Genomic DNA, 18,664 nt, shown 5'->3' with positions numbered 1-18,664 from the left:
AAGGGAAATTCTGGAAAAAAGTTGAACAAATTGCCAGAAAGCAAAAACCATGACTCACACTGAGATCTACAGCAACCACACACATAGGTTCTTACCAATCATCCGACAATAGTAAATTCATTTAACATCCCTTATTTAAAAATTGATCAGACAAAATTCCTTTTCCGATCAATAGACTGTTTTTACTTTGTGTTCGTAAATATGTACATACATACTCCCAATAATTTGGTAGAAATGTATCTCACGATACACTAAGTACACGATGTATTTATTTCTTATATAAAAAAGCTTTTACTTTGGAGTAATAATTTATGGAATTCTTAGCCTAGGTTAATTTAAATCTAAGGCACTAAACATTTTCAAATATCTTGTTTATCAATCGAAATTATCAAAGTCCTGCATTTAAGAAGAAAAATGTACAAGTATTATATATTTTCTTCACATATTCGGTAAAATATCTCTGAGAACATTGAATTTATGCTCACTTTAAACATAAACTGTTGAAGGGGCTATATTTTTCATTCCATTTCGTTTTATTACCTTAGTAGAAAACAAACAAGTTGCCTACAATCTGCTACATTCCTTTGCAATCCTAAATCTCTATTACATGTATACATATACATTACGCACTAAATTTTAGTGAGAGACTCGAGTTAACATTAACCTGAATTGAATGGTTATGCGCCATTAGTTCATCATTTTTAAACTTATTTTCTGCTATGTATAAAACATAGATAAGGGGTATTGCAAAACATAATGCTAAAATACAAATAAATAAGCAAATCCAGGAAATATCACAATCTGAGCCGGAACATTCAAAATTTCCTCGTGTTGGTCTACCTATTGGCCGCGGATATGGTATTGTTTTGTCAGCTTCATCATTTAAAAGAGAATCCAGTATATGTTCTCTATCACCTGTAAAAAACATCAATAGAATTAATTACTCGATATCAATATTATTATTTTTTTGTAAATAAACAAAGTAATAATAAGTATTCTCCTCTCGGACACCTTTCCGTAATGGAGTAGTCTGGAATAGTTCACTACTACACTAAGTGTCCAAAAAACATGAACATGGAAGCTAAGGGCCTATACGTACTTGCGGTTAACCGCCTAGGCGTCTAGCCATGGGGCCAAACGGTTTTTGATTTTAATATGCAACCACGTATATTTTACGGACTAGACCGCAACAAAATTTTAAACGTGACGATTGAAGGGAGAGTAACTGCCCGACCTGCAACTAACCGCCAACTTAGCTATACGCACCAGGCGGTTGTACGCGGCCAACCTCGCTTTTCGCTGAAATGCTATATCAAAGCCCCAAGTAAACTAGATAACGGCTTATTTGCACTAATAATTGTGTTGCAATATCAAGAGAAATCGGTGGCAAGAAAGTTAGCGGCGGTTTTCATATTAGACTGCCCTTATGTCTACAAACATCAGAGTTAGTCCAATCAACGTGCAGGATGATAAAGCTTCTTTCTATCTACTGGTAGCAAGGCTGGCAAAGTTGCAGGACTGTCGTTATATATTGGGTTGGGGAAAAAGTAATGTCTTATTTGTGATCGAATTTTAACGCTTTATTTAACATACTTAGAATTATCCGATTTAAGTCAAATATGCGCCGCTTTGTTCGCAGACTTGTTGCCATTTAGAAGGCAACTCCATTATCCCCCCCTCTCGTTAACTCGTGTGGCACCCAAAAATGCAGATTTTTTTGGAATCCAATCTTCTGCAAATGGTTCCAAATGGTTTTATGGTCCTTACCCAGTTCCTGGCCAATCGAGCGAATGCTCACATGCCGGTCTACTTCGATGATTTCGACGATTTTATCGGTTTCTACGACGATTGGCCTACCAGTACGGGGTGTATCTTCGACATCCCCTACACCAGAACGAAATCGATCGAACCAACGCTGTGCTGTGCGAATCGTTACAGTATCGGACCCATAAATTTCACAAATTTTTTTGGCCGCCTTCGTTGCATTTTTACCTCTCAGGTAGTAATATGACGAATTTCTTGGTTGGTGGACTCCATCTTTGACGCGTTATAACTTGAGACTGAAACGTACGATCATAAAACTGTTAAGGAGACACTTGTAGCCCAGATTGTCGTCTTCAAATCGCCGTATCGTATGATACGATGCGATAAATACAACACAAGATATGTTCAAGTATCGCCATCTATTGACAAAATACGACATTACTTTTTCCCCAACCTAATATTTCTAGTTCAAGAGCCATGGATTCGTTTTGACATAATCTGTGGCATTGGATCAGTCAAGGGGACTAGGATCTTCTTGGATAAAAGATACCCGAGACCGAGGGCCTGCGTTCTAATGTCAAAATTGTTGGAGGCAACCATGCTGAGACAATTCTGTTCCCAGGACCTTGTTGCGGTCAACTTACAATACCAGATTAATGACAAGAGGAGAAGCGTCATAGTTGCCTCTGATTATTTACCGAATGATTCTTTGTGCCTTCCGCCGACGCAAAAATTAAGGGATCTGGTTGTTGTGTGCCTAATCTAGTGGCCTTGAACTTTTAATAGGTGGTGATGGGAACGCACAGCATATTTGTTGGAGCAGTAGCCAATGCAATCCTAGAGGAAAGAAGCTATTTCATTTTATCTCTTCAGCTGGTCTGATGACCGTAAACGCAGGGTGCGCCCCTACGTTCGTGGGGCCAAGAAGAATTGAAGGAATTGACCTAACAATCTGCACTTCAAAGTTGTTAGAGTTGATTAGAAACTGACGAGTGCTAGATGAAGTCTCACTCTCAGATTAGCGTTAGTCCGAATTTAGTCTGACTATTGCAGGCGATTGGAACGGAACGGAACGGATTGGATAAATTTCAATGAACTTCTTGGCGACAAAGTTGAGCTCCCAAGGCGACTAAGGACTTCTTTGCTGATAGACGATCAATTTAAAATTCTGAATCACGCACTTCTAGTGTGCTTTGAAGAGGCCCGTAGTATTTCCCGGGCCTAACGTGGTAAAACAGTTGGAGCCGAAAACTGCAGACTCAGGAAATCAACCAAACGACTTATTTCGTGCTTACAAAAGCAATAAAGATGAAGACTGAACTTCCGGAAATCACAACATGAATATAAGAGGCTCGTAAAACGTTCGAAACGGGACTCTTTTAGAGGATACTGTGAGGAACTGGAAGGTGAAAGGGAGACTTCCAGGCTGTGCAGTGTCCTTAATAAGGATGAGTCGGCCAAGTTGTACTTTCATGGACTCCAGAATTGAGTCTTTACAGACTCTCTTGGAAGTACACCACCCAGGAGAACAGGTCTCAGAAGTGGGAAAAAGTGAATTGACGGTTTCTGCAAACCATCCAAAACAAAGGTGTTGCAAGGGGAATCGGAACACTGCGAGAGTGATTGTTACCAATGAAAAAGTGAGAGGTGCTATACTATCCAATTTTCGCAATGCCTGTTTGGTAGAAGATATGATGTTATCTTGAAACGATGAGAAAACTGGGACGAACCAGAGGAATGGTTCTGGAGCAGGAGTCTACCTCTCAAATAAAAACGAGAAGTAGGCTTTTCCTTTGGAACAATACACAACGCTCTTTCAGGTTGAAGTCTATGCGATCAAAAGGGCGGCAACCTGAATGATTAACGAGCGGTTGAAGGGCAGGCGCATCGCAATCTAGTAGTACCTTGATCACATCGAAAATCGTTCAGGAATGTAGAAACCGATTGAACTCTGCTTCTAAATTCAATACAGTGAAATTACTCTGGGTACCTGGCCATTGTGGTATAGAAGGAAATGAAATCACGGATGCCTTAGCAAAAGAGGCTTCAACTTCCCCCATACCCGGACCCGAACCAGCAATTGGAGTGTCAGTAGCATTCGCTAATGCTGCTATCAAAAACTGGAGACAAGCCTCCCATAATGACAGGTAGCGAAGCCTTAATGCCGCTAGACCCACCAAACTTTTCCTCTCAGAACCAAACAAACATACTGCATACTGAGTACACGATGGGGGTGTTCGTGGACATTGAAGGGGCTTTTGACTGTGCGTCCTTCCAAAAGCTTTGTGATGCCGCCAGAGAGCATGGTGTTGACGAAACTCTAATAAAGTGGATCTACGCTATGCTAACTCACTTAACAACGGAAGCGACGAAAGGTTGCCCTCAAGGAGGTGTGCTATCGCCACTTCTACGGAGTATGCTGATCAACTCACTACTATGCGAACTGCAAAATCTGCCAATACACGTTCAAGCTTATGCGGATGACGTGGCTGTACTGGCTGTTGGTCGAGATCTCGGAATGGTGTGTAGAAATACACAAGGCGCCGTTGATTTGATTGACAGTTGGTATCTCAGGCAAGGACTTTCAGTAAATCCAAATTAAATCCACAATGGTATTATTTACAAAAAGGAGGAAACTGGATGGGCTTTGCCTTCCAGAGATGAAGTGTCCAACGCTTCAACTCTCCCAAGAGGTGAAATATCTAGGAGTTGTTCTAAACAAGAAGCTTCTTTGGAACAAACATGTAGAGGTAAAGATGAAACAAGCTCTCACAGCTTATGGGCTGTGTAGGCGGACCTTTGCCTGGACATGGGGACTTAGGCTTCATGTAGTAATTTGGATATATGTTGCTATCATTAGGCCGATGTTCGCTTATGCATCCGTAGTGTGATGAGTTAAAGTGAAACAGAAGAGTTATCGCTGTAAACTAGTCACACTATGAACTGTGTGTCTGAGTATCACCGGTGCCATCAGCACGAAATTTAGCGCAGCTCTGAATGCATTACTCTATTTGTAGCCCTTGGATTTGTTTACTGAGAGAACAGCTCATAGACTAATTCCATTAGACCTATGGGAAAACGATGGACGTGGGGGGCACAAAGCATTGGGAGAACTGAATCTAGTTTGCGCGAGGTCTTCCGATTCTCAGATCCCGATACATCTGTTTGGTAGAAGATACGATGTTATCTTGAAACGGAGAGAAAACTGGGACGAACCAGAATAAAGTGTTGTGTTTACACAAAACCTTAATAAAAAGAATGCTACGCGTTGTTGAACATCAAGTGAAATCTGAGTGAAATTATGCGGTGTTTCCAACGATTAATTAATTGAAATAATAAAAACTTGTTGTTTCTTTTTCGTTGGTGTGGATATTTATTCTTGCAAATACCGATATTTCGGGAACCACTTGTTCCCTTCATCAGTGCTAACAAGTTTGCTCATCTGTAGACATTAAGGTTCTATTTATACTATTCTAAATCTATACTATATAATATGATATATATCATGTGTTGATGATATATGATATATATCATGTTCGTTGGTGTGGATATTTATTCTTGCAAATAAGATTTAGATTTAGAATAGTATAAATAGAACTTTAATGTCTACAGATGAGCAAACTTGTTAGCACTGATGAAGGGAACAAGTGGTTCCCGAAATATCGGCATTTGCAAGAATAAATATCCACACCAACGAAAAAGTAACAACAAGTTTTTATTATTTCAATCAAGTGAAAAATTTTCAATGTCGAAGTTCACGGCGTAGGGGGTATAGCCAAGTTGGTGGTTGAGTGCAGGTTGGCCCGGGTTTCTTCATTCAACCACCACATTTAAAATTGTGTTTGGCCGCTCGGTTAGACCCCTAGGCGGATAACTGCAAGTACGTATAAGCCATAAGAACATTAACTCTCCAAGTGGTAAGCGTCGCAGACTTTTCGAATATATTGTCGACTTTCATCAATCAAGTCGCATTCGAGTCACGGATTTCCGAAGCCTCAGTAAATTCATGTTCTTCCATGGGGAAATCTGTGGAACATATGCTCTCCACTTTGCTGAAAAACCTACAGCCTACGGCGCGATTCGTTAGAAAGTCGCGCGTCCAGCCTGCTCAGTATGAATGCATAAAGGCTTTTATAACAACTCAACACCGAATAGGGAAGAACAACTGGCACTGACTGAAACGAGTAACCCCGTTTCGAAAACTGAATCGGTCGGCTCTTCAAATCAGGATCCATTCAAATTGGTTCATGTGTGCAATTGAGGACGGCGTGGTCGCCACCCTAGCTTATAAAAAGCTCTTCATGAAAGAACGGGTGGAGCAGTGCAGAATGTGTTGTTCGGCATTAGAGACGTTCGACCATCTCATTTCTGGCTGTACTGTTATGGCACCAGTTCAATACATTACCAGACATAATGCTGTATGTAAGGTTATCCATCAAAACCTTGCATACAAGCATGGGCTGATCATCAGAACATGTCGGGTTTACCGACATGAGCCGCAAGCAGAACTTGATAGTTCTGCTTACAGCTGTATTGGGAGCGACAAGTTCTGACGCTCGGCGTATATAATTGATCTTGCTATCCGCCATAATAGCAACATTGAACGGAAATATTTGGACAAGAAGGTTAGCTATGAGCCATTGGCTCGGGAAATCAAAGAAATTTGGCGTCTCGAGCGAGTGGTTTTAGTTCCCATAATATTGTCAGTTACAAGTATTGTACCTAAATCCCTCACGGCTTCCCTTGATGTCCTCAGACTTCCGCACAGTATGTTTCAAACCATGCAGAAGTACACCATTCTGCGTACGTGCTCGATGTTGCGGGGAGTACTCGACGGATTCTCTCATTGACCTACCACCGGCCACTACCACCAGCGCCCCTTTTGTTTTTAAGTAGCTACGATCGTCGAGCCTAAATGCTTGGCTAGTATTAGGTAAATTCCGGCATCTGCCGAGATTGTGATAACTCTGAAATAACTCATGTCTAGAATGAGACGCGAGAAACCAGCGGAGCTTTTTCAGATCTCTCAACGAATCCTAACAGAGCGTCCAGACAGTACAGTTTTCGGTGACGGAACCGAGAAAATATCGGGAGAGCTTTGGGGGTTGCCCGCCCAGCATGCTGACTGAGTCACCGCCGAAGGCACCCACCATACCATTACGCCTGGCACGAATATTTCGGATGCTAAAGAAGACGAACTTCACCGAGCCATAAACAGCTCGAAGAACTGGAGGGGTCCTGGTCTGGATCGGATGCAGAATTTCTGGCACAAGAAATTTACAAGTGTAGACAGTCGGTTGGCACATGACATAAAGCAGGTCATTAGTCGGTCGGAGGAATTTCCCCCCGTCCTCAATGCGGGAGTTACCTACCTTGTCCCACAAAAGGGCACGGTGCAGGACCCCGCAGACACAAGACCAATTACTTGCTTACCAACCTTCTAGAAATTCATAACGTCCATTATAAATGAAAGAGTCAATGCGCACCTCGAGACCAACAACATTCTGTCCGAGGAGCAGAAGGAATGCCAAGTCGGGTCAAGGAGTTGCAAAGAGCAACTCATTACTGATTTGGTAGTTGCAGGACCAGCAACTAGAAGCCTAAGGACCTCTTCAGTTGCTATATCGATTATCTTAAGGCTTTCAGAAGTGTACCGCATACCTGGATAGTTGATGTCCTATCACATTGATCCGAAACTAATAAACCTTATCAGTGCGTTTATCTGAGGGTGCCAATACTTTAGAGCCTATCCATATACGGAGGGGTATCTTACTGGAGGATTCGTTGAGTCCCGTCTGGTGTTGCAGGGCACTGAACCCCTTTTCATGGCTGCTGAGTGATGCTAAAGGGTACGGCTTTACAACCAAATATGACCTACGTGCTAAGTGCGAGCTGACACACTTTATGTACTTAGATGACATGAAGTTGTATGATGGAATTGATGACTACCTTAGAAGTTTGTTGCGAATAGTAGATATATTTAGCGATGATATTCGAATGGAGCTTGTATTAGACAAGTGTCGAATCTAGAATTTAGAAATTCTGCAAGGAACTCATGGTCTAATTGGTGATTTGAAGGATGCTCTGCTGTCCGAATTCTTGTGACATGTAAAGCTGGTACTGAAATTGCATCTCCCGAGGAAGAATAAAATAGGCGCACTGAACATATTCATGATCCATGACATTATCCCTTCACTGGCATATATTATACATTCGGAATATTGCCGTGGACAAAGACCGATCTGGAAAACGTCCAGAGACGTATGCGGATTACTATGCCCAAATTCCGAATGCATCATCCAAACTCTGTAGTGGAGCGGATGAACCTGCCTCGTGACATCGGAGGCAGGGGCGTGGTTTACGTGGCCGCACAAGATCATCGACAAATCGACTCGCTGCGAGCTTATTTTTACAGCAAAGAGTAGGTAAGTCCCTTGCATGCACCTATTTGTAAGGTAGACTGCGGGCTGAATTCACTTAATTTGAAGGATAGATCTTTCAATCCTCTGGGTCGGGTGAAGTTGGACTAAGAGCGGATTCATGAATGGAAGTCGAAGGCAATGCATAGTAAACATGTGAATTGTATTCCCACTGACCCACCGCCGCCAGCGCCCCGAGCCTAAATGTGTGGTACTTAGTGCTAGTATTAGCTGAAATTCGGCATCTGCCGAGATTGTGACAACTCGGGAAAAAACTCATTTCAGCGTAGGTCAGATAGGTACAGAAAAAATCAGGAAGAGCTGATGGAAATTGAAAACATACAATTTATTGATATAAATCAGGGAAGTAGACGACAAAATACTTGAGGAAATAATATTTCGGATGCCGAGAAAACCCAACCGAAATAAATTCAGAATTTTTTATCAACCAACCTCAGAAAGCTTACCTCTCATTGAAATCGCTTTTAATAATATAAAATATATATGCCAATATATTTATCCAATTTATTTTAATACTGTGAGATTTAGGTTACCACTTTGAGGTAGACTTAAATGTAAAGTCAAATCTCTAAAAAGGAGAAAGTACCAATTTTTATAGGTGCAGATATATTAAACGCCCTAGATACAATTATTGACTTTGAAACCAAAACTATCACTTTAAATAATCAAGTAAATGAATTCCTCCCTCTTCCAAATAGTCAACCAACCGGATCATACAAGTAGAAACTATCTGCAACACATAAGTCTAACCTACTCTAATAAGGAAGAATATTTCGAAATCACCTATTTTTCAAAGAAGGTGATCAACTTACAAGTACAACACGAAATTAAAGCAATCACGGATAAGGAAATCAAGGCGAAGCTGTACAGGTATCCACCCAAACATGTAGCCGAAGTATCTAGGCGAATTTGCCAAATAGAGGCACGAGGAATAATTCAAAAAAGTTCCTCTGAATATTCAATCCCGAATCCGTAATTCCGAAAAAGCAAGACAATTCACAATAACAAAAATTTAAATTAGTCGTTGACTATCGCCGCCTTAATGAAATACTGTGGACGATAAATTTTGTCTACCCAATATTGATTCCTTGTTGGATAAACTTGGAAAGGCAAAATATTTTTCGACAATAGACCTGGCGAAGGGATATCAGCAGGTACTAGTCAAAAGGGAAGATTGTCACAAAACCGTTTTCGTAACACTTCACGGGTTGTATGACTTTTTATGAATGCTATTTGGGCTGAAAAACGACGAATGACGTTTTACATGACTACATCAATAAAACTTGTGTATTTTGCCTGGATAAAATACTAATATTCAGTACTTCATTACAGGAACATATTAAATCCCTGGCAGACATATATTGAAGCATTCGAAAAATTGAAATCAGTTCTCATCTGACAAAACTTTAAACTTTAAATAAACATGAATGCAACAATTCGGCTGCGGCCAAAAAATTCACTGGTAGCTGTCCCCGCACAAAATCACGGTATTGCACGGGACAAATTGTACCAACGGGTCTCCAGGTTGAAGTTGCGTAGGACTGTCAACCCTACACGGAAAACAACTTGTTACGAAGCCACAATAGTCGACGATGAAATCCGGACATGTTGGCAGCCAACAGAGCCTATTTCAGCTTACAAAGACTGCTCCGCTCGAAACGTCTCACCATAGGGTCAAAGCTCTTACTGTACAAGATAGTGATCTTGCCAGTCCTTATGTATTCCTCGGAGACTTGGGTTCTTAACAAGAAAAATTGCGAACCCTTGGCCGCGTTCGAGAGAAGCATCTGCCGTTCTTTACAGCTTCGGAACCTTTTGCGTATCCTTTTTGCTCTACAGCTATCAATTTATGAACATAAAGGTGTTTTAAGATGTTCATGCACAAAACTGAAGTGAAGACCTTGAAAATGGTAGGAAGACAAGTAATTGGTCGACATTTTGAACGGCAAGAAGCACCCTGCTCCTTGGTTGAAAAATTATAGAACTAATTTTGGATCAACAATCATCTAATTCAAATGATTTTCCAATACCCTGTAAATACACTCGAATCGCTTCAGCCAGAAGTTATCAATCTTATCAACTGATGACTTCCAATTACCTGAATTTTCAAGGGTTGCTTTACGTCAGCTTCAGTTGTTAGGCATAGTCATTTCCGGGAGAGTCTCGCATGAAAACATAAAATGTGGGAGCCACGCGGATTCTAAAATGCAACGGCTAGGTTGGCTCCAAACACGTCACCAACACTAGGTATGTATGTATATTAAATTCGAATAATCGCTGATATCAATTTCGAACAAGACAAATGATAAATAATAATAATAATCGTTGGCGTAACAATCCATATTGGATCAGGGCCTTGAAGTGTGTTAGAGCACTTCATTCAGGACAGTAATGGTAAACCGCAGTACATTGTGGTAGGTAATGTGGTCAGCATTGCGCTCGTCCGAGATTATTACTCTGATTTAACTCAGATACTCATTCACAGCTGAGTCGACTGGTATCCGATATCCAGTCACGGTAACAAACACCTCTGCCTCCAACGAGATTTGAACCGCGACTTTCCAGCGCTCTAACCACTTGAGCCATTCGGAGACAAATGAAAAACAAGAACAAAATACGAAGCATTGGTTTGCACTTTCAAAAACGTCGGGTATTTAAAAACATCTCTTTCAAATAAAGCAACGCGAAACGAAAGTCCTACTGACAAATCAGGATAGCGAACAAACCTTTCTGCAAGCATTTGCCCATAGTGCAATGGACGCTGGTCAATAATAAACCTGGTATCCTCAAAATAACATTTCAACTGCCGAATCAAATTCCGCAAATTGATAAACTCTCCCTATTTCGAAGAAGTGTTGTACAAACCAAGCACTACATAGAAACGCGCAATAGTTTAAGTCATTTAACAGCTTAAACGCTCGTAAAAAATAGAACAACTCAATAGATTCGTTCTTCGTTGCCTAAATCATTGTCCATAATTTAAGCCATCAATGCACTCCTCTGTATAGAAGTTTTTTTAAATTCCCAAGACAATACACCAGTAATCGTGCATTCATGTTTCTGCTAATTTCAATTACCTGAACCAGGGTTGTCCGTATAGGTAGTGGAAGTAAGTTTCGAATTTAATATAATGTTATTGATGCTATCAGGCTTCACCTCAGACGTTACCACCGACGCAACCATCAACTTTTCACTAAGATAATCATTCTCTAACTGATTTTCTAATTTAGCAATCGAACCCAGTTCATCACTCATACGCTTGGGACTGCTTTGCCCACTTTTGTGAATTATTGGAAGCGTTTCTAACAGTACGGAATGTGGAGTGATTGGCACTTTAATCGTTTTCCTAGCATAGATTTCGTTATCTTTGTCAATTTTATTGAGACGTTTTATTTCGGCCACCTGTAACAAAAAAAAAATATTAACTTCATTAGACTAAATTATACTGACGTGGGCAATAAAGTACCGAGCAACGAAACCGAAGAGCAATCGCTTGCAATGTATCCCCATTCTGAACTTCAGCCTCAATAGCATTATCGAAACGATTTTGTGCTAGTCTTTGCATGGGCATATTATAGTTATCCTCATCAAGGACATTGTAATTGTACCGTCTGAAATGAATTGGAAATAACAATACAATCATTAAATCAGCAATATTTTCAAAAACTCCGCGCACACCCAAGTGACACGACATACTTTTGTCTTTTCATGGTATACTTTGTGATGCGAAATGGTGGCTTGAACTAGCTTTCGCGTTTCTTATCACGATTTACAAAAGCGTTTATATTGAAGTTTCTCCTATTATAAAATCTATACCAACAATCATACTACTCGATGTATTTGCTTAAAATACTTTCCAAAAAATGTAAACATCTCCCATTAAGAAATCCACATCCGAAACGTCAAATGCTAAAAGGTATCTCACTTCAACTATCTGACTGTCAGTCAACGAGACTAGTACCAACAAGTGGGGAACCCAGAAGCTTGGCGCTTCAGGTATGGAAGGTTTTGATGATGTTTCATGTAACAATATTCAGTTACACGATAGTTTCATTTATACATAGCTAGTAGTGTATATAGGTTGAATGTAACCGATATTCAATTCAATGTGGTACAACATTTTGCCTTTAGGGTGTATCAATTTACGCAAAAGGGACAACTTTGACTTGCTGTAATTGTGTTAAAATTAGCAGGATTCCCACCAAATTTTCCAGTAGGCTGTTCCATACTAAAGCCTACTTTAAAATTACAAATACAGCTGTTCCTCCAAGCAGAAGAGAAATTATCCCGGCCATTAATGCACCCAGCAAGTTAGTTATTGCTGCCTCTGCAGTTTCTTAGGGCTGCTACCTCCGAGACTTCCCAGAGAGGGGAAGAAGAGGATGGTCGTCAAAATTCTGCATGCTCCCTGTCATCGCAAAAATAATAGCTAAAATAACCCTGGAATGCATCAAAGAACATCTTGAAAACTTGATCGACAAAGAGCAGCCTGATCCCCCCGCCGAATTCCCCTACATTGACCACATCAACATCCCCCGGATTATTTAGAAACAATGGCCAGAGTTTAGATCTTTGTCGTACCTGCTTCTTCTTTTTCTTCAGCTTTTGTCCCATTCACAAACGGAGACAGCTCTTCGTGATCGGTTTGCGGTTAATCTCGAGTCTTAGAAATACCCAACAAGCGTATCAAGCCACCGTTATTTCAGCCGGCCTTTAGGTCGTTTACCATCGACTTCGATGTTCAGACCAATTAAGGCAAATTAATTATCGTAAGCGCGAATTACGTGGCCATACCATCGAAGACGTTTCTCTCGTCTTTCACGATCGGTGCAACCTCATATCGATTGGAGATATCCTCATTTCGAATGTGATCAAAATGTGTCACGCCACTAGTCCAACGCAACATCTTCGTCTCCATTACCGCAAGACGTCGTTCATTGTATTTTATTGTAGGCCAACACTTAGACTTTGGACGAACGACATTGCCGTGAATTTTGGATTTGAGACGTTCGTTAATACGTCGATCACAAAGAACACAAGTTGTGGAATGCCACTTTGTCCAGGTTGCGTTAATGCGTGAAGCAATTTCATAACCCAGTTCTCCACTGATTGATAGCATTGACCTGAGGTATTTAAATCGCTCAATTCTGGGCAGATCGCTGTCGCTGACAGTGATTGCGCCTATTTCATGGGGATCGGTCGTTAAAAATTCAGTTTCGTTTAGTTTCAATCTGAGACCAGACCCAGAAATGTAATGTAAAGAGGGCGATGCTTCTCATGGTCACAGTTAGATACTAGACAGCTACCTCACTCCCCCTTGCCCCTCAAGGGGGGAAATCAGTGCGAGTACACACGATTTCAAATTGTTTTGCCCTTGAGCATGAGCGAGATGTACCGAAAACCCGATCAGCTGTGTTTGACATACCACCCGGACTTGCCAATATGTTGGTGAGATTGGCAAGTTTTTGCTTATGGATAAGTGAATACGTGAAACAACTTTTTGATATATGGGTGAGCACGCCGTAGTACCAGAATAGCAAAAGCTCACCGATCTCTCTCTTACCAATACGATTTGACGAAGGTTATGCCTTTTCCTTGTTTAGCGTCTCTGATGTGTACAGATAAGCTTCTGCAAGCACATTTCCAAGTGGGGTCATTTTTGTAAGGGTACTGCCTACAGTAGATCTACTGTGCTCATGGTGTTTCTCCACGAGTAACCGCGTAGCGTGTATTGTGTCAGTAGTTCCGCAGTTCTTGACAAGGTCGGCTTGGTTCACGGTTATGTCAACGAATATGGTTGTCAAGAATGCGTTCAAAAATCTTCATGATATGAGAAAGTAATCGGATCGGACGGTAATTTGAACACTCTGCTGGATTACCTTTCTTTTTGTCATATTGGAACTGTGGTACCTTTTTGCCAGTCAGATGGTGTTCTTCCTTCCTGAATAACCCGTTTAAAGAATTCCTTGAGCCATAGTGCTGGGTCCCAGCTCCTCGCTTTCCAGAGCTCAGATGGGATGTCGCCAGGTCCTGTTGCTTTCCCCGATTTCATTGGTTTTATTGCTTCTTCGACTTCGGTTGCGTTGACAGGTGCAACTGCTTCAAATGTCGGCGATGATTGTGAAAGTGGAGGATGAACAAATTCTTCAGTTGAAATCTGCTCAAAATATTTTTGCCATCTATCCGTCGATTGTTGGTGAGCAAAGTACCGTTCTTGTCGTTAACTCAACAGAAGCGTTCCATATCCTGAGTGCGATTATTTCGGCTTTTGGCAAGTCGATGTAGATCTCTCTCGCCACTCCGTAAAGATAAGTTTATCGTAAAGATTTTTGTAATGGTCCACTCGGGTGACAATGACTGCTTTCTTTGCTTCCGTTTCTTTTCACGGACCTTCATTTCAACCTCGTCAGTAGTAAGGGTCCAATCAAGGCCTTGAATTTTAGTATGTGCGATAGGGTTAGGATGCGGTGCTAGGCCCCACCCTGAAATGTCCAATCACATTGGATTTGTATGGAAAACGGGTGTATGTGGGAGGTGCTGTGTATGTTGCTGACCCCGCCCTAGGAAGTCCAATCACGGTGATTTGTATATGGGGCCGGTTGTTTGTGGGGCGGGGCTGTGCAGGACGATTGGTATGATTGGTCGTAAGGGTGGTGTTGCAGCGCGAAAGTTGTTTTCTATATGATTTTAGGTTTGGTAGGTAATTGTGAGGGTTTCATGTAGGTTTGCTGAAATATGTCTGTTTGGGTTGTGCTGGGGGGGTTTAAATGGGTTGGGGTATGGTTTGTGGTTCCGCCTAGAGTTTTGCAGTTATGTTGGTTTCACGTAAGGGTGGTGTTTCAGTGTGAAAACCGGGTTTTATACCATTTATTTTCTGATGGTAAAACTTTTCATATAGGCAGACTTGGTGAAATATTTTCTGAAATGTATTTTGTTTCATAGTGGGCCCCCTAAGCATCGTCGCATAAAGAAAATGGTTTCAAAGAGGAATATGGATAAGACAGGTTTCCGATCATGATGGTGATGGTCGCTTGTTGCAGATTGGCTGGGTGGGAGGCGTTCGATCGCTACAGTGATGGCTGCCTGTTGCTAATTGGCAGGGATTATGGAGATAAGGTGTTGTGGTGTTGCCGGGCAGGATTATTTTGGGTGGAAAATTGTGTGGAGGGTGAGTAGACGCAAGAAATGCTATGTTGTTGTCTCGCTTGTATTTTCGCGGAGCATGCGGATAGTAGAGCGGTTAGAAACTAGGTGGAAATTTGTATGGAGGTTGGGACGAACGATCAGACAGTATGTTACCGTGCCGCTTTTACTTTCGTAGAGCATGTGGATGGTAGAATGGGTAGGATCTAGTGGCGGTAGTGTTGTCAATGAGGGGTTTTTCGTCAGGGCTGAATTCTGTTTATGTTCGAGATAACTTAGTATTTCTTTGCAGGAAATCTACAGCTAAAAACAGTTCGATTTTTTAACATTTATTTATTAATTGATCTTTTTGGACAAATTTCAGCTTGAAGAAACCACCTCTAGCCTCGTCCTTCCCTTCGAAAATATACTAATGATGGTCAATCTGGTCGAGTTCCTTTACTTGCTTCCGCCTTTTAATATTTTCAGAGAAACGCTGTGGTAGAAAGTAGTCGCCACCTTCCTCGAAAAAATTGCCAGCCGGGTGCCATACTTAGTATCCTGCAGTTTGAATTTCTTTATTTTATATTCCTTCCCTTCCACCAGCATGGTAGTTGTGAGAAGGTTATCAAAGCTCCCTTGGCTGATTTCATTGAGGCTGTTATATCCTAAATATATATTTGAGTTACGCTTATCCTTTTTGAAACAAGGTTACTTACCATTTCTTCTATTAAATACGTTGTCTGTACCAGGTTCAAGGAGTTAATGCATAACTCTAAAGATTATACCCGATTTATACCGCATTTGTTTCAGGAAAATAGAAAAAATAAAGTCTGATAGCTGTATTCACGTAAAAGGCACTTTAATCTTGATTCTATAGAGTACTTTAAGTAGGGGTACTTTAATCTTCTCAATAGTAAAATTAATAGAGATGATTTATTTAGTTTGGATTTCGCAATTTTCTATCTGATTTTTTATTACTTTAGATGAATACGAAATCTAGCTGTAAATAATATTATAAAAAGATTTCTAATTATAGCTTTAAGAAATGAATTTCGCAATTTTCTATGAGGCGATTTATTAATATGTAAATTATCCTGCACTAGACGATGTCTAGCCATGTCTGATAACATCACTAAATTATGAATTTCACAATCCTCTACAACAGCATTTATACCATATTTGTTGATAAGTAGGATGTCTAGCCCAAGGTAGTACCTAGTAACGATCGCGGTATAAATTGTCTTTTCTAATTATCTGTTTGAGATATATTTCACAATTGCTTGTAAACACGTTTGTTGTTGCAATTATGCAACATGTCTAGTCCTAGGTAGTACTTAGTAACGCCCATAAATGGCTGTAGCATGAAGATTGAACTTTGCAATCTTTTGAATAATTTATTATCGGGAAGCCGTAAAAATCTAGTTGCTGTAGTACCTATTACCCATCCCAACTTGATATTACTTTTTACAATTATAGGTTTTGAATGGATGTACTCTTAATGACTGCAAGCCTCCATGGGGGAGCTATCTTGTGTGTGATTAAATCGTATACATTATAGATCGTGCAGTTCTAAAGCCGTCTCTAGTTGTTCAATTAAAACAATACATCCACTGGAATTTTTCCGGTAATTAAACGTTGCAAATTTTTATCATCTTCGCCAAGGGTTTTGTTTTTTTTTTAATACCACTGCATCGTTAAATTGCATATAAAGGGCGCTAGTTGATAGCTGCAATGTTAGTCTCACGCCGAAGCTTTAATCGTGGAAAGCCGCGTAAGATACGTAAGGCTTAAAAATCGCAGTTTTACATGTTTGTCGTAATTACACAATTACAATTCCGCGGGAGTGAAACTTGCGGTGAAGTGCTAGTTTCTACGTGTGTGTGTGTGTGGGTGTTTTGCTGCGACAGCCGTCTTCAGAAAGGTAAGTCCTTTTAAAGTTCTTTTTTTGTCTTTCTTTTATTATAACATAAACTATAGAATAAGATTTTTTTATTACCAATGTTATTCGATTTTTTTTTTAATTTTTTCGTGCGCGTCCTTTCGTAGTTGTGAATATTGTGGTGATTTTTATAAAATAGTGAGTGGGCTTTTTTCCGTCCAGGATAGTAAAATCCCGAGGAAAACATTGTGGTTTATTTAAGCGTTTTCTTGTGCGTCCGTTTGTATAATATTTTCAAGTAAGTGAATATTGTGGTGATTTTTATAAAATAATGAAGTGAGCTTTTTTCCTTTCAGGATAGTAAAATCCCGATGAATATAATATCTTGTGCGTCCGTTTGTATTTGCAAGTAAGTGAATATTGTGGTGATTTTAAAAAAATAGTGAAGACATTTTGCCCTGCAGGAAAGTAAAAGTTCGAGGGTAATATTTTGCCCTATTCGAGGATCTTCGTGCACGACATCTTATCGTTACAGGTAAGTGAATATTGTGTAGACTTCATAAAAAATAGTGAAGATATTTTTCCCTGCAGAAAAGTACAAGTTTGTGAGAAATATTCTGCCTTATTCGAGGGTTTTCGTGCACGTCATCTCGTCGTTACAGGTAAGTGAATATTGTGTAGACTTCTTAAAAATAGTGAAAAGGATTTCTTCTTATAGGCTAGTGCGCATTTTGACGTCTTCATTTATATATTTTAGAGTGTGCGTATACATAATATATACATATAAATATATATAGTTAAAAAAGCCCACGGATCCTCTTCCAGCCCAACCGGACCGAAGGGCGACCAACCTAAGGATGAGCTGAAGGCAACATCCAAAGGCCCGCATCACAGAGATGATGCGTTTTAACGCAAAGTGTGTACGACCATGCGAAAATGTATTACTACATCCCGATTGTCGCAAACACTTCAGCCAATGACGCGGAGGTTCTACACTACAGAGACATGGATCTTATATCGAAGACAGTGCGGATCAAGACTGAAACCCATTAGGTCAGATTGTTACCGAACAGGACTCTTCGGACTATAGCACAGGTTGCAAGGATAACCGCTTTTTGCATCCCCATGTATAGTCCAGCCCTAAGATCGAGCGTTTTCAGCGCTTTATGTAAGTTCTGCGAGTCTAATCCTATCGCTGAAATTACCACTGGGACAACTTCGATCTTTTGTAGTCTCCAGGTCTGCTTCATATCGTCTGCCAAGGGGCCGTAGTTCCGGATTTTTTCGTGCTGTTTTCCAACAGTGTTCTGGTCCAACGGTACGGCTACATCGATTATGAAGCACGCTCGTCCTTCCTTCAGAAGCAGAACTAGATCGGGTCTGTTATTATTAACATTGTGGTCGGTGGTAATAGTGTGATCCCACAGTACTTTGTAGTTTGACCCGATCATTTTCC

General features: G+C 40.6%; 1 protein-coding gene across 1 annotated transcript; it reads right to left on the bottom strand.

Annotated features, from left to right (window-relative positions):
• Positions 1 to 224: 224 nt before the first annotated feature.
• Positions 225 to 12,145, bottom strand: LOC119660216 (lysM and putative peptidoglycan-binding domain-containing protein 3). Its single transcript, XM_038068651.1, has 4 exons — positions 11,901 to 12,145; positions 11,671 to 11,815; positions 11,282 to 11,606; positions 225 to 915 (listed from the first exon to the last, which is right to left on the bottom strand). The coding sequence occupies exons 1-4, from the start codon at positions 11,912 to 11,914 to the stop codon at positions 623 to 625; spliced, it is 777 nt and encodes a 258-aa protein (XP_037924579.1). The 5' UTR covers positions 11,915 to 12,145; the 3' UTR covers positions 225 to 622.
• Between the last annotated feature and the right edge of the window lie 6,519 nt (positions 12,146 to 18,664).

Source organism: Hermetia illucens, chromosome 6 (genome assembly GCF_905115235.1).
Source record: "Hermetia illucens chromosome 6, iHerIll2.2.curated.20191125, whole genome shotgun sequence".
Taxonomy (NCBI): Eukaryota; Metazoa; Arthropoda; class Insecta; order Diptera; family Stratiomyidae; genus Hermetia; species Hermetia illucens.
The sequence above is the reverse complement of the archived record's forward strand: the minus strand, read 5'-3'. Positions and strand labels throughout refer to the sequence as shown.